Source organism: Orycteropus afer, unplaced genomic scaffold (genome assembly GCF_000298275.1).
Source record: "Orycteropus afer afer isolate SDZICR_OR568_19922 unplaced genomic scaffold, OryAfe1.0 scaffold00003, whole genome shotgun sequence".
NCBI classification, from domain to species: Eukaryota; Metazoa; Chordata; class Mammalia; order Tubulidentata; family Orycteropodidae; genus Orycteropus; species Orycteropus afer.
In genome coordinates, this window is record NW_006921590.1 from 29414636 (window position 1) to 29429686 (window position 15051).

The window sequence follows — 15051 nt, forward strand, 5'->3', positions numbered from 1 at the left end:
ATGCAACATTCTAGCGACTTTTTATGATACAAATAAAAAGTTGTTTTGAAATATCCCAGGCTGTGTCCCCAGCCAGCTGTGTGTCCTTAGACAAGCAACCTCACACCTTCTGTTGCCCCCTCTGTAAAATGAAGGTGTTGAGTTAGATGAGCTCTAAGGTCCCTCCCTCGCACTGTGACATCTAAATGTCAGCCTCCAAATGAAAATCATTTGCACCTGGGATAGCATTATCTACTCACTGTACCAAAGGTTTAACTCTGATGTCTAAAGAAGAAAGGGCTGAGAGACATAATAAGGCACTTGACTGCTAACCAGAAGGCTGATGGTTCAAACCCACCAGCCACTCCTCAGAAGGAAGGTTGGACAATCTACTTCCATAGTGATACTGCCTCGGAAACCCAAGGAGGAGTCGCTATGAGTTAGAATCCACTCGATGGCAGTGAGTTTTGGTTTAGAGAGGAAAATAACCCCAGGGGACGCTGGCTACTAAAAGAAAAAAAGAAGCAGCAGCAAGGCCAAACATGTTTACTTATTACACTGTCAGTCTTACAGCAAGAAGGATTCCAGTCATATACTTCTCGTTGTTGTTCTGTGCCATCGAGTTGGACCTGACTCGTAGTGACCCCTCCTCGGGTTTCCGAGGCAGTATCATTACGGAAGTAGAATGCCCAACCTTCCTTCTGAGGAGTGGCTGGTGGGTTTGAACCACCAGCCTTCTGCTTAGCAGTCAAGTACCTTAGGCACTATGCTACACTTCTCAGTAGGGAGGATTTTAGCCCCTGGAATGCCTGTGGTAGGAAAGTCGTCGGAATTTCTTTTCCTAAGTATTTTAAAGACCAGGATGTATTAACCCTCTGCCTCTGGAGTGCTGCAGATGTCCTCCTGCAGGGGGCAAGGGTGTTCTACCTTCCTGGGCCTGTCGCTGGGGTCAGCCAGTGTCTCTCTGAATGCTTTGCACTGCACTTTGACACTTCTGCCAAAAGGCTGTGGTGTCCTTTGTCTCTCTCTGCTCTCTGATTGTATCTGACGCTTTTGGTGCTCTGCTCCAGGATTCCTCAACTCTACTCACAGCCCTTGAGTTGGATCCAACTCATAGCGACACCTCCTCGGGTTTCCAGGGCAGTATCACTACGGAAGTAGATTGCCTAACCTTCCTTCAGAGGAGTGGCTGGTGGGTTTGAACTGCCAGCCTTCTGGTTAGCAGTCAAATGCCTTAGACACTATGCCACCAGAGGTTTCCTCTGAACCCACAATTTTAACTCCAGCTGTGGCTGCAGCAACCAGCTGAGTGCAGGTATAGCCTGGCAGCCCCTCCACCCCAGAGCTTCTCTGAATCAACCATGTGAGGCACATGTACGAACGTGGAAGCACAGTGGAATTAGCACCTATTGGCAACCCTTGACCAGTGGGAATGGAAAACGCTGGGTAACACTCCTTGTAGGCAGACATTTTGAGATGCAGCTCCTCAGAGGTCTCCAGCATGTGTGAGTTGTCCATCCTGATCATGGATTGCCTGCCTTGAATTGGTCTTCCCTCCTTCCCTGTTCCATTCATCTGAGTACCCCATGGCTGTCCCCTGGGATCACTTCCCAATATAAATTATCTGCACACAATCTCTTGTCTTATTCTCTCCTTTGTAAGGGCACCCCAAATGTAATTGGCACTTATATTGAACTAAGGTACTCATGAGCCAAACAAGAATGCAAGGGAATGTCCATCTGAACATCAGAGGTTGGAAATATCAACCCTAAGAATAGATTGCCCTGGTGGAGCTAAGCTGCAAGGGCCAGGATAACCCTGAACTGGTCACAGTATGACAGTGCATTGTTCCTTCTGTGGCAGCATTTTATTGTCCTCTTCTTCCTTCTTCTGCATCATCGGTGGGTGTTGACCTGGAAAAGCACATTATTTTGGAGACACTTCTGCAGTATGACTTTGAACATGTTACTTAACTCTTCGAGCCTCAGTTTCCTACCCTGTGGAGGGGTTGTCAGGTTAGATAGAGCTCTAGAACCTGGCACAGAGCAGGTGATCAGTCCACAGTGCTCAGGACTGACTTGAATACACAGAGCACACTTTTGGTATGTGGTCTAAGCCATGTATGCAAGTTCAGAAAAAAATAGATTGCTTAGAGCAAATTGATAATCCTAGAGATGGTGGGCGCCTGCATTCTCTATTCATGCTACAGTCCTCACCTTCCCCACATTTGCTAATTTAAAAGCGCAGGAGGCGGCTGTTCACCACAACCTTAATATGGAAGCTGCCTCAGTGGTAATCCTCCTCCTACTACTACTCTCTGCTTTCTAGACGCTCCCCAGAACCCCTGTCCTTCATTATCAGTGGCTTTGCTGATCACCCCAAACACCCGGAATCACAGTCAGAACTCCCACGTTGTCCATTTGCCCTGCTGGAATCTCATGGAGGAGTGGCTCTAACAGAGTTATCAGAGACAGAGCTCTATCTGGTCTGCCTCTGGTCTGGGAGGCTAGTAGGGGCTGAGGTCACAAGAATGACCAAGAAGAAGGTTCATGTGACTCATGAAGAGTTTACAGATCAGAACCAGCCCTAGGGGTTGGTTAGGCCCCTCCTGAGCAGTAGAAACCAGCTCATCCCAATCCATGCATCTGAATAGATCCAATGTCTCACATATTATATGAGAGGATTTTTATGAATATCAGCACATGCTGTTGTGATTAATAAAATCCACACGTTTAGATATGTTTTTAATTTTATAGAAAATTTTTGTCCTTGTGCATTTTCTCAATTAACACAGAAACTATCATTTAGAATCCCTGATTTTATTTTTAAAGTTCGTAAGGACTATTCCTACTCAAAAAGGTTGGTCAGGCAGCACCAATGAGGATTTTCCACTGAGAGTTCAGCTGCATGAGCCCCATGGGAAAAACTGTGAAGCATAATGAGTACCATGATGCCAGCTGGCATTTGTGGGCTGCATCTTCTATTCCAGGTTCTCTGCTGAGTGGCAGATCCAGGTGCCCTTTCTCTGGACCCCTACCTCTCCTACATGGCACTCTCCTCTGGCACTGAGACATCTCTGCCTTGTTTTAGGATTGTTTATGGATTTGTATGAGCTCATCAAGGGCCAGTGACTGCCCTGCTCATTTCTTGACCCACCCCCAGGGTCAAGAAGAGTAGGCCTTCCTCAACCATGAATGGGCCTAAATAAGAAGTCTGCCCATTGCTGCCTCTGTCTAGTGTACATAAAGGCTTCAGAAAAAGGGCATGGGAGTTGGTCAGCTCTGATTGCTCAGGCCTTCCTCATTAGCTCAGGGTGGCTCAGGCCGGCTTCCCTCTGGCCATGCCCCTGGGCTTAACCCCTCCCTGGCTGAAGAAGGGCAGCAGGTACTTGGAGGCAGATGTGGAGGCCACAAACCCTTATCTCAAGTCCCAGCCCCATCCTTTTCTGAAAAGATGCCATTGGGCAGAGGGCTGATGGCATTTCAGAGGCCTTGGGGGAAGGCTGGGGAAGGCCAGTGTAGCTGCTTCTGAGTCTCCTGATGCTGGTTTCTCTTCCTGACAGGTGCTGAGTGGCACCTACCTAATAGGCCTGTCCTATCCTACCCAGGGTTTTATATCTGATTTGAGAGTCAGGAAGGCAGCATGGCCTCCAGAATACACCGATGTTTCCCTCCACTCCCAGAGCTTTGCAAGGTCCTGGGTGAGGAAGGCCCAGCAGTGCATTACTCCAGGTGTTTCACCTCTTCTCTCTGTCTCCCTCTCAAGGCTTCCTCCTGATTTTGGCACTGACTGAAGCACTGGTATTTGCCATCCAGGAACCATCTCCCAGGGAATCTCTTCAGGTCCTCCCCTCAGGCACGACTCCAGGCACCATGGTGAGAGAACCCCCCACCTCTACCAGACACTCCTCCGTGGTGGCTATTCCTGCCTCTGTGGCGATGCAGACACACCATGACGATGAACCCTCCTCACAGCCCATAGCACCCACGGCAATGATGACGCCCCATCCGGACAGAAATCTTCCTACAGAAACCATCCCTGTCATCATGGTGACAGCAGCCACCTCGCATTCTGAAGGCTCTGTGCACACTAGGTCCCCTCCTGTTCCCACAGCAACTCCATCCTCCCACCCCCTAGAGGAGGCTGTCCCCACCACCTTGCTGACAAAGCCAACAGGAACCACCAGCCACCCGCCAGGGGAGGCCATGCCCACCATCCTGCTGACAAAGCTAGCAGGAGTCACCAGCCACCCCCCAGAGGAGGCTCTGCCCACTATCCTGCTGACAAAATCAACAGGAGTCACCAACCGCCCTCCAGGGGAGGCCATCCCCACCATCCTGCTGACAAAGCCAACAGGAGTCACCAGCCGCCCCGCCACATCACCCACCCGGTCTACCACACGCAGACCCCCAAGGCCACCAGGCTCTTCCCGAAAGGGAGCAGGGAGTTCATCACGCCCTGTCTCACCTGCATCCAGTGGCCACTCGGGGAGGAAGGAAGGCCAGCGAGGGCGAAATCTGAGCTCCACACATCTGGGCCAGAAGCGACCACTGGGGAAAATCTTTCAGATCTACAAGGGCAACTTCACAGGATCTGTGGAACCAGACCCCTTTGCTCTCACCCCCAGGAACCCACTCCAGGGTAACTCCTCACTACAGCCCCAGATAGTGGCTGCAATCACAACGCCCAACAGTACCTCGTGGGCGTCACCCACCACCCCCCTGGTGCCTGCAGAGAACAAGTCAGGCCTTAGCAGAACAGGCCAGGGGGGTGGTCCCACCTTCACCAGCCAAGGAGGGGAGCTGAACGCCACAGCAGCCTCAGGTGCCCCTACCATTCCACAACCTTCCCCAGTGCCTTCTCAGCACCCCCGCGGTGACCCACAGGATGGCCCCAGCCACAGTAACTCCTGGCTTACTGTCACTCCTGGCACCAACAGACCATTGTCTGCCATCTCTGGGGTCTTCACAGCCGCCACGGGGCCTACCCAGGCTGCCTTCGATGCCAGTGTCTCAGCCCCTTCTAAGGGGATTCCTCAGGGAACATCTGCTACCCCACAGGCCCCAGCTCACCCTCCCAGTGTCTCAGAAAGCACTGTTTCCCAGGCTGAGGAGGAGGCTGCAACCATCTCCTCCATGACCGACAGAGTGCCCAGTCCTCTCTCTACAGTAATGTCCACGGCCACAGGAAACTTTCTCAACCGCCTGGTCCCTGCTGGGACCTGGAAGCCTGGAACAGTGGGGAACATCTCCCATGTGGCTGAAGGGGACAAACCCCAGCACAGAGCCACCATCTGCCTGAGCAAGATGGATATCATCTGGGTGATCTTGGCTATCAGCGTGCCCATCTCCTCCTGTTGTAAGTGTCTTGCCCTCTCCTAACTCCTCCCTCCCCCTCTTCCTCTCCCTCTGCCATGTCAACTTGCTTATTCACAGAATTCAAGTCCACTAGGAGCTCTGGAGGAGCTCTGGTGGCATAGTGCCTAAGGCACTTGACTGCTAACCAGAAGGCTAGCGGTTCAAACCCACCAGCCACTCCTCAGAAGGAAAGTTGGACAATCTACTTCCATAGTGATACTGCCTCGGAAACCCAAGGAGGGGTCTCTATGGGTCAAGTCCAACTTGATGGCAAATAACAACAACAACAACAACAGGAGCTCTGGTGGTGCAGTGGATAAGGCGTTTGGCTGCTAACCAGAAGGTCAGCAGTTCAAACCCACCAGCTGCTCTGTGGAAGAAAGATGGGGCAATCTACTTCCATAAAGATTTACAGCCTTGGAAACCCATAGGGGTCGCTGTGAGTTGGAATCAACTCAGTGGCAGTGAGTTTGGTTTTTGGTTTTAGTATTGCCCCAGACCTGGGCAGTCTTTACCAAGTGAACTGCAAAAATTCCCAAAATCTCAGGAAACACAGTAGTAAGACAAGATTCATAGCATAGGTCAACCCTGACCCTGCTCCTTGGCTCTCCCAGGCCATGGCTCTGTGCCTACTGACCACAAAGCCACAACTCCCAGGAGCTGGGGAAGACCTTACAAACAGTCTAATCCAACCCTGCATTTTGCAGAAAAAAATGGCAAGTTGGAGAAGGGAGGTAGCTCACCAAGGGTCCCAGAGCTAGTGAACAGCAGAATTGGGATGATGAGAGACTGAAATTTGCCTCTTTATAATTTCTGCTCTGTGTTCTAAGCCTTACCCTCTGAAACCACACCAAAAAAGTCCATTTAACAACCCCTAAAACATATTAAATGGCTTTCAAGAGCAGTCTTCTTTTTTCCCAGACTGTATTCATCCCCGTTCTTTCAAATCTTCCCCTGGGGGCCACAGTGCCCTGGCCCCTTCTCCTCTGGATGGCCTCTAGTATACCCTTGTTCTCCAGGAGGGAGCATGACCTTTGACACATGACCAACCATGGCAGAGGAGAGCAGGTAGTGGCTCCTTTGTCTGGATACTTGGCCCAGTTGAAGAGCCCGTGCTTGCATCAGCTCTGTTGGTTTCATTAGCTTCCCTGTCACCCCACTTGCTCTCACCCCAATCTTGAGAGGAATGAAAGCCCTGAGTTTTTACGCAGGGGAGGCTGTTGAGCTAGGACCTCCCACCCCAGCCTTTCCTCATGCTGTGGGCTATTTGAACAGTAGTGCTGGAGGCTTATGCCTTTAACATGAATCATGATTCCACACAGCATTATACTCTAACAAGATCTTTCTTAGTCTAGAGTCTCGATTCTTTCCGGGGGGCCACCTCTCCCACCTTTCTTCAGGTTGATGAGCAAACCAAACTTTGCCATATCATTGGTGGGTGGCCTATTTCTGCTCAAGGACCCAATTCAGGAAGAGTCAAAATGATAGCAGATTGTGGATTTGTTTTCATTCTTAATAAGAGCAACTGTATTGTCTTTCACAAAGACACACGTATATTCTTAAATCTATGATTTCCCACTTTTAAAACAGTAGAATGATAATGAGAAAATGTAGCACTATGAGCTAATATATTATTAATAATGGTCATATTTGAGAAGTAACCATATTAGAGGCAGCTTTCTAATTTTCCATTCCTTACATGTGTCTAGGATGCTTTAGTTTACAAAAGGAGCTACCATTAACATCATCATTCCATCCCTACAGCAGACTAGCCAGAGGAATAAAATGAAAACAGAATCAAACAAATGGCCTGCTCTAGCTTCATCCATTCCTTAAGGTAGGGAGTAAGTCTCTAGGTTAAAGGACTGGCACAGGGTCCCAATCACACACACAATGACTCAGACAGATCTGGTGGTGGAATTTGTCTTCTGGTTCAATGTAATATTTCCTGAGTGCCCATTCTGTGCCAGGCACTATACCAGGCACTAGGGAGTCAGAGGTGTAAGATGTGGCTCCCTCTCTAACTCCCAGAGCCCTCTCCCCAGCTGGACTTCCTCTTTGCTTGGGCTGGATATGCAGAGTAGACCAAGCCTACACACCCACCTGGGTTTTTCTGCAAAGACTTCTACCTCTCCCCTAACTCTTCTGCTAAATATAAGTTTGAAATTAGATTAGCTTTTACTGCAAACCGGAAAGCCCATGGGCTGCCTAAACCACACATGAAAATGTCAGCCAAGACAGAGGCAAGGATGCAGCCTGGAATGTTGCCTCAGGAGTTCTTCTGGCACTCTGACAAGAGGCTCCAGGTGCTATGGGTATAACATTACTTTCTAAAGGAAGATACGACCTCTTACTCAATGTGGACTCCAGATAGCATCTTGGCATCACAGAGTCTACCTCCTTTGATGTTTGTTTTGTATTTCCACCATTCACCTAGGACACTACCATAAACCCTCACTCCAAGCGCTCACTGCCCCAGCTCTGCTTGCTTCCACACATAGCTCCCTGTTCTCCATCATGGCCCCTGACTCCTGTGGGATCATTGTTAATCCAGTGAAAGCCCCAGTGAGAGGGTCAGAGATAGAAGAATACTTGTTCAGCTTCAGAACGCTGTGTGTTGTTTCAAAGAACAGATAAGGTGCACATCCAGGTTGTTTTCATAGCCCAACCCTCCCTCTATTCATCAGGCCAGCAGACCTCTTCCAAGGGCCCCAGGTTTCAGATCTTCCTAGTGGTTCTATCTTTTCTGACCCACTCTGCAGCCCTCAGAAGAAGGGTCTCACCCCTTGACAGTGTGCCAGATATTTTTAGGAGTCTGCATTGGTAATAAAATACATGCATAGGTTTTTCTCTCATCTGGTTGTTCAGACCAGCACTAGCACTGGCCCTGCTGATCAGCAGTAAACATGGCACATCCCAGGCCTGCCCACAGAGGGATGTTATCAGTTCCACCTGCCCTTCCAGATCGCAAGCCCCACCTCAGGCTGGAAGTATATATGTGTGCCAGGGCTAAGAAATGCTTTGTCTCCTGAGTCATGCCAGAGACTTGCAGCCACACAGGTTTCCAGATGTGCTGAGATCTGAAATTGATTGGATCCACCGGCACACTCCCAGAAGCAGGAGAGCCCTGTGGCACCTGAGCTGGTCTCTGCTGCCACCATCAGGACATACAGAGCCCACCATCTCCTGCTAGAGGCATCCAGGCCTGGTACTACCAGCCTCCCTTGCCCATCCTATCATGTGCCACATCCATGCTTGAGAATGTCTTCACCGCCCCCCCTCCAATGTGAGAAGATGGGGGTTTATGTATGGTGAGAACAGGAAGCAATGCCAGCTATAGATATTTTTCATGCACAATCCAAGGTAAGCATGGCCAAGGCAGAATGGCACCTCTCACTGGCCCACACATAAGGGTCTGTCAATACACCTTGCCTCACAGCAGTCTAGCTCCCTCCAGACACATGGTAAATGCCCTTGGAATAATCATTCAGCATGAAGAGAGAACTCATCAATGTGTCCAACATGGCTCTTGGCTATGTTCAGTAAATGTCAGATTTGAATGTATGTAGGTACCTTTTACTCACAGGCCCAAAATGACTTTTTAAATAAGAAAACTGGAGTGAGAATTATTCTTGACCTGGAAGCTTGACTGCTTGGGGCCTATGAACCAGTAGAAGGAGGAAGAATGAGAGGATCCTCAGCCAAGTCAAAGTTGTCCAGGGATGTCACCTTGGGTGGACCAGAGTGTCATACCTACACTCTGTCAGCTCTTCTATGCATTTCCCAACCTGGGCTCCTATGGGAACTTTCTTGGGCCTTCAACAGGCTTATTCCCCCCGGCAGGACGAACAACCACACAGTAAGCAACTTACCTGGTTTCCCCAGACCTGTGATATGATGTCCAGCCTGGCTTCTTTCCACACCCTAAGGCCTTCCCTTGGCATCTTCTGTCAACCTCCAAATGAGAGAAATGAATGTCCACAACCCTGGTCACCCCTCACATTGGAGCCATTGGACTAATCCTTTCCCCTCACTGGTCTCAGGTTTCTATTAAATGAAATGGCTTGCTGTTTCTCTAACTTTTCTAATTTTAAATCTACATGATTTTAGAGAGGAGGCCTGGTGTAATAGAAGGACTTGCCTTGTGGAATCAAACGCACCTGCATGTAACCCCATCTCTACCACTCATCAGCTGTGAAACTTCAACACATTACTTAACTTGATCCACTCTTTTCCCAAATGGGACTGATACCACTATGTTAGTTCACATCCTTCCAGAAGCAGACATCAATGTGGGATTAGGCATGCAAGAGACTTATTGGGGGAAACACTTGAGAAGAATAAATGGAAAGGACCAGAGTAGGCAGGGAGAGCCCTCAGACTGAATGTAGACCTGACACCTGTAAAAGAAGAGAAGGAAGGAAGGAAGGAAGATTAGGTAGGAAGAGTCTTGGACTAAAGTGCACTTCTAAGAAAGTTTCTTTCAGGCCCATCAGTGCCCTTGAGACATTGGAGGAATTCTGTGTCCTGCAGAAACTGGCCTGCACTAGGGAGCAGCCTGGGGAAATGGGACCTTTGTGCAAACGTAGAGGTGGATTCAGAGGGGTGGCAGCTGGGGCTGTCGGTCAGCTAAGCTCCCTGCAGTGGAAGAGCTGAATGGGGCATTTTCTCAGCCACAACACTCAACTCAAAGACTTGTGGAAATCAGATAATGCATGTAAGCTCCTACCACATTTCTGCTATGGGGCAGATGCTCAAAAGTGGCAGTGAGACCATAGTGATGATGATTTATGTTCCTGCTGTGATTTGCAGTACATTCTCAACCAGACCAGAGAGAGAACAATTTCAGCAGGTGTTTGAACAGGCTGAATCCTTGGGCCTAGAAAGTTTCTTTTCTGTTTCTCATCACATGTTGGTTCCCATCACCTGAAAGTTTGCCCCATCCCCTCCAGAAAGGTGTTCACAGTGCTCAGGGATCCATCCTAAAATCACTGACCCTCTCCCTTCCTGCCACACATCCAACAAGCCATGGATGACTCATTGACATTCCTGGGAAGCTGAGAGAGTTTGCCTAACTCTTCCCTTAAGTTTTCAAACTTAAGGAAATAGAGGCCCCATTGATCCCTAGTAGAGTTTTACAGCTGTTGCTTTAGGAACAAAAAGGCAGTTGAATCTCTGTGACTAAATCAGGAACAGGTAGCTGACACTTTATGTTTGCAGAGATGTACAGTTTACGGTTTGACTGCTAACCAGGTTGGTGGTTCAAACCAACCAGACACTCCTTGGAAGGAAGACTGGGCAATCTACTCCTGTAAAGATTTACCACCTCAGAAACCCAAAGGGGGTCGCTATGAGTTGGAATCAACTCGATGGCAGTGAGTTAGTTTGGTTTGGTTATAATTTACAAAGTGCTTCCACATACCTAATTTATGTTCCTTCCAGTGCTCAGGACAATCACTTGCATCACTTGCAGGTCACAAAGACCCAGCTTCAAGTTCCAGTAATGAGCTGTGTGATCAAGATCAATTTTCTAAACTTCCATGAGTTGTAGTTACCTCTTCTATTAATGGGAATAGTAAGGGTACCTTCCTCATAGGGTATGGGTTAAATAAGACTGGGAAGTACCTAGGGTAGTGCTGAGAATATATTAGAGATGCTAGCAGTCTGAGTTGTACCTTCTTTTCTTGGAATAAAGGTCAGACCACTGAAATAGTGAACCACAGGTGGCACCTTGGCTTTGAGCCATCCAACTATTGGACAGCCTAGTTTTTCTTTCTAGATCTCTCTTGTGGATCGTGCTGGGAGAGAACTCTCATTAATTCAGCACCTATTGTGTATCAGGCAGGGTGCTGGGCATTTTGCATCAATGATCTCTAATTCTCATGACAACATTTAAAAAAAAAACACTGTCATCAAGTCGGAACCAACTCATAGGGACCCCTCCTTGGGTTTCTGAAGCAGTATCAGTATGGAAGTAGATTGCCCAACCTTCCTTCCAAGGAGTGGCTGGTGGGTTTGAACCACCAGCCTTCTGGTTAGCAGTCAAGTGCCTTAGGCACTGCACTACCAGATCTCCCTTGACAACGTTGTTGTTGTTGTTATGTGCCGTCGAGTCAGGCCCAACTCATAGCGACCCCTCCTTTGGTTTCCAAGGCAGTATCACTACAGAAGTAGATTGCCCAGCCTTCCTTCCAATGACAACATTAGGAAGTCTATATTAATCAGAGAGATGGAATGACTTAACCCAGTGTAAGTCTTAAACCCAGGCCTTCATGACTCTAAGCCCCTACTCTTTGTAGAGCCAGGCAGGCTTTCAATAAGTAAATGAAGTGGTACTGGAGAAGCATGGGGAACTCCCTTAGAGAAATATGACGGGGCCCTGGAGTATTAGCAACATATGAGGAGAAAACTTGGGACAGAACTCCCTGTTCGACTCCCAGCCATCCTGCAACAGTGCCAGCTCTTCCTGCAAGACAGGAACCCGGCATCGTGTATTCTAAACAGGCCCAGGTTTAAGAGCCGGGGCAAGATGAGCTTCTAGAAGGAGCCTTGGATTGGGGGTCAGATGACCTGGATTCTGAAACCCGTCTCCCACTAGGTTAGCAGTGTGGCTTTGGGCAAGTTCACATCTCTGGGTTTCCATTCCCCACTTTGTAGAAAAGAATGTGGGTTGGAGAAGGGACTTATGTTGGTTCAGCACCACTGTGTGCCAGTGACCACGTGAAGTGCTACTAAATGCATGATTTCATTGACTCTTCCCACAAATACCTCTTCCTTTGAGATGCATGCTAACTGCAAATCAGGTTCACGCACATGTGTTTTACACCTGCCAGTTGATACTTTATGTATATAGCAGTAGTGTGCACGTCATGACAGAAAGCCACCTTAAAAGCGTAATAATTGAAGAGTCACTTTGTCCCATCATAGGAAAGATCCGACACCCCTCCTACTTTTCTTCCCCCAGGCTCTAACTCAGGAAAAAGCACCTTTCCCATTTCCCAAATGTTTTCCCTAACCCAGTCTTTATGGCTTCTTTTACTGGCTTGAATTCATCTAGGCTACTCTACTTTCTCAGTTCCAAGAGCAGGGTGGAAAGTTAGTGACAGTGAAGAATGAAGAAATCAGAAAACGGGAGATGGGACCTGGGGTCTTGTCCCAGCCTACCACTTGTAGACCTAGGACTTGGAACGAATCAGCTTGATACATTGGGCCATAGTTTTCTCACCTAGAAAATAAAAACTCACTGCCATTGAGTCAGTCCCAACTCAGCAACCCCTCCTTGGGTTTCTAAGGTGGTATCTCTACAGAAGTAGATTACCCAGTGTTCCTTCCGAGGAGTGGCTGGTGGGTTTGAACCACCAGCCTTCTGGTTAGCAGTCAAATGCCTTAGGCACTACACCACCAGAGATGACCAAAAGTGGACTTGCAGGCTGAGCTCTGCAGCCCCCCTTGTTACCCTATTTCTTCTTCAGCTGTTTGAAGAAAGAGCTCTTTGGAAGGAAGAGAAGTGGTTAGCAGTCAAATGCCTTAGGCACTAGGCTACCAGAGCTCCCAAGGTAAGAGGAGATTCACATGATTTGAAAAAATCTGTAGTAGATTTCTAGAATCCCTTTTAGCTCAAACATTCAGAGATCTCTAGATTTTAAAATCTTTCTTTTTTAGATGAGCTGGAAGAATGGTAAGTAAATTAAAGTCTCTTTGGAACAAAGCAGATCAGATGAAATGAAAACTTGCCCCATGTCTTGACCTTGTTCAGAAGTGCACTCAGGTTGAGGTGCCAGCAAGTCAGGCAGCTGGAAAGAAGGCTCCAGGATTCCTGAGAGCCCACAGTGACATTGGGCCTGGGCCCTGAGTTCTCAGCCCTGTATAGGTGCCCACACTTGCAGCTACCCCACACCCTAGCATGCAACGTCTCTGGTGCTGACCAAGCCCTCAGGCCACTGTGGAGGGAGCTGACTTCTGCTGGCCATTCTCACCATAGTGCTGGCTTCTGTGGATGGCTCGTCCTGGATATTCCACCCCTTGCTCAGAGTTTCAGCCACTCCCAAGGCTCTGGTGGTGGTGAACCTGGATATACCCAGTCCTATTTTGGCTTCTCCCCAAGAAGACTTCTGTCACCCTCATTGCATCACCCATTTCTAGACAGGCCACCCACCTCTGTAACCTCAGGAGGCTTCCTTGTCCGCATACCTAAGCTACTCTTCACACCTAGTTCACCAACAAAATTCAAGTATCCTCCTTCCTCACTGGGGCCCACTGAGTCTCAGAGGGTGAGTAGACAGAGTCACAAGTCAGTTGAGTGGTCAGTCAAGCTGAGTAGAGCCACAGTCAGGCCCATCTGCATTGTGGGCTTTAGCTTCAATCTTTGTCCTATCTCCATAAGGCAGCATCTTAGATGTTAACTGCACAGACTTTGGAATTCATCTGGATTTGTTTCTTGGCAAGTCACTTTGCCTCTCTAGGCCTCAGTTTTCCTGTCTTTAAAATGAGGACCATAATAGTGCTGACTTCATTGAGTTAGAAGGAGGGTTAAGGGAGCTCTGGTAGCATAGTAGCTAAGGCACTTGACTACTAACCAGACGGCTGGCGGTTCAAACCCACCAGCCACTCCTCAGAAGGAAGGTTGGGCAATCCTACTTCCGTAGTGATACTGCCTCGGAAACCCAAGGAGGGGTCGCTATGAGTCAGGTCTGACTCGATGGCACATAACAACAACAACAACAAATGGGAAGGAGGGAGCTCTGGTAGCATAGTGGCTAAGGCACTTGACTGCTAACCAGAAGGCTGGTGGTTCAAACCCACCAGCCACTCCTCGGAAGAAAGATGGGGCAATCTACTTCTGTAGTGTTACCTCCTCGGAAACCCAAGGAGGGGTCGCTATGAGTCCGGTCCGACTCGATGGCACATAACAACAACAACAATGGAAAGGAGGAGGAGATGGTGGCCAGAGAAGCTGTTTGATCAGAGTCCAAGATTTCTGCCCAGTGATTTTGCTCTGTGAGGCTCTGCCATCAAGGGGGCCCTCTGTGGAAGTCAAGGGATTCTTTTGTAACATTCACTGTGCTCTGCCCTGTTTCAGCCATACTCCCACTCTGTCAGTCTGCTGTCAATCCAGTGGGGTAACTTGTGCCATTGCTCTGCACATGCCATTTCTGTGCAGCCAGGTGCTGGGGCACCCTCCCACTGAAAGAACAAGGCCTTCTGTTGGAGAAAATTCAGGGACAAGCACTGCACCACTTGGGTATCAGTCCACAGAAATCCCCTGATGATATCCAAGCCCATTAACCCCAAGCTCTATGGAAGCATCCTTTAAACACCATTGTGGCCTCATCTCCTACCTCACTTCCCCACGCTCACTCCACTGCAGCCATACTGGCGTTACACATATTGGGCTTTTCCCCACTTCAGACCCTTTGCTATTTCCTCAGACTCTTTGTGTTGTTCCCTCTGCCTGGAATGCATTGCCCTGTTCTTTACATGCCTGGCTCCTTCCCCACATTAGCTCTAAGGTCACCTCATTAGGGAGGCCTTTCATGATGACTCTAAGCAGTCTGTCCCCTAGCTCCCCAGCATTGTCCCTCTTACTTTATTCTGTTTTACTGTCTTGGAGCACTTACTGCTCTCTGAGTTGACCTGGTTACTCATTTTGTTTGTTACTTATGTATCATCCGACCCCCTGTGCATACCACACACACATTAGAATGGAAGCTCATGA

At 48.7% G+C, this 15051-nt stretch overlaps 1 protein-coding gene across 1 annotated transcript in view; it reads left to right on the forward strand.

The window, feature by feature from the left end:
• The first annotated feature begins 3621 nt into the window (after window positions 1–3621).
• Window positions 3622–15051, forward strand: part of TMEM108 (transmembrane protein 108) — a 21394-nt gene continuing 9964 nt past the window's right edge. The window contains exons 1-3 of the mRNA XM_007937458.1: window positions 3622–3679; window positions 3745–4111; window positions 4280–5337. Coding sequence (XP_007935649.1) covers window positions 3622–3679; window positions 3745–4111; window positions 4280–5337 — 1483 coding nt within the window. The remainder of the gene's footprint in view (window positions 3680–3744; window positions 4112–4279; window positions 5338–15051) is intronic.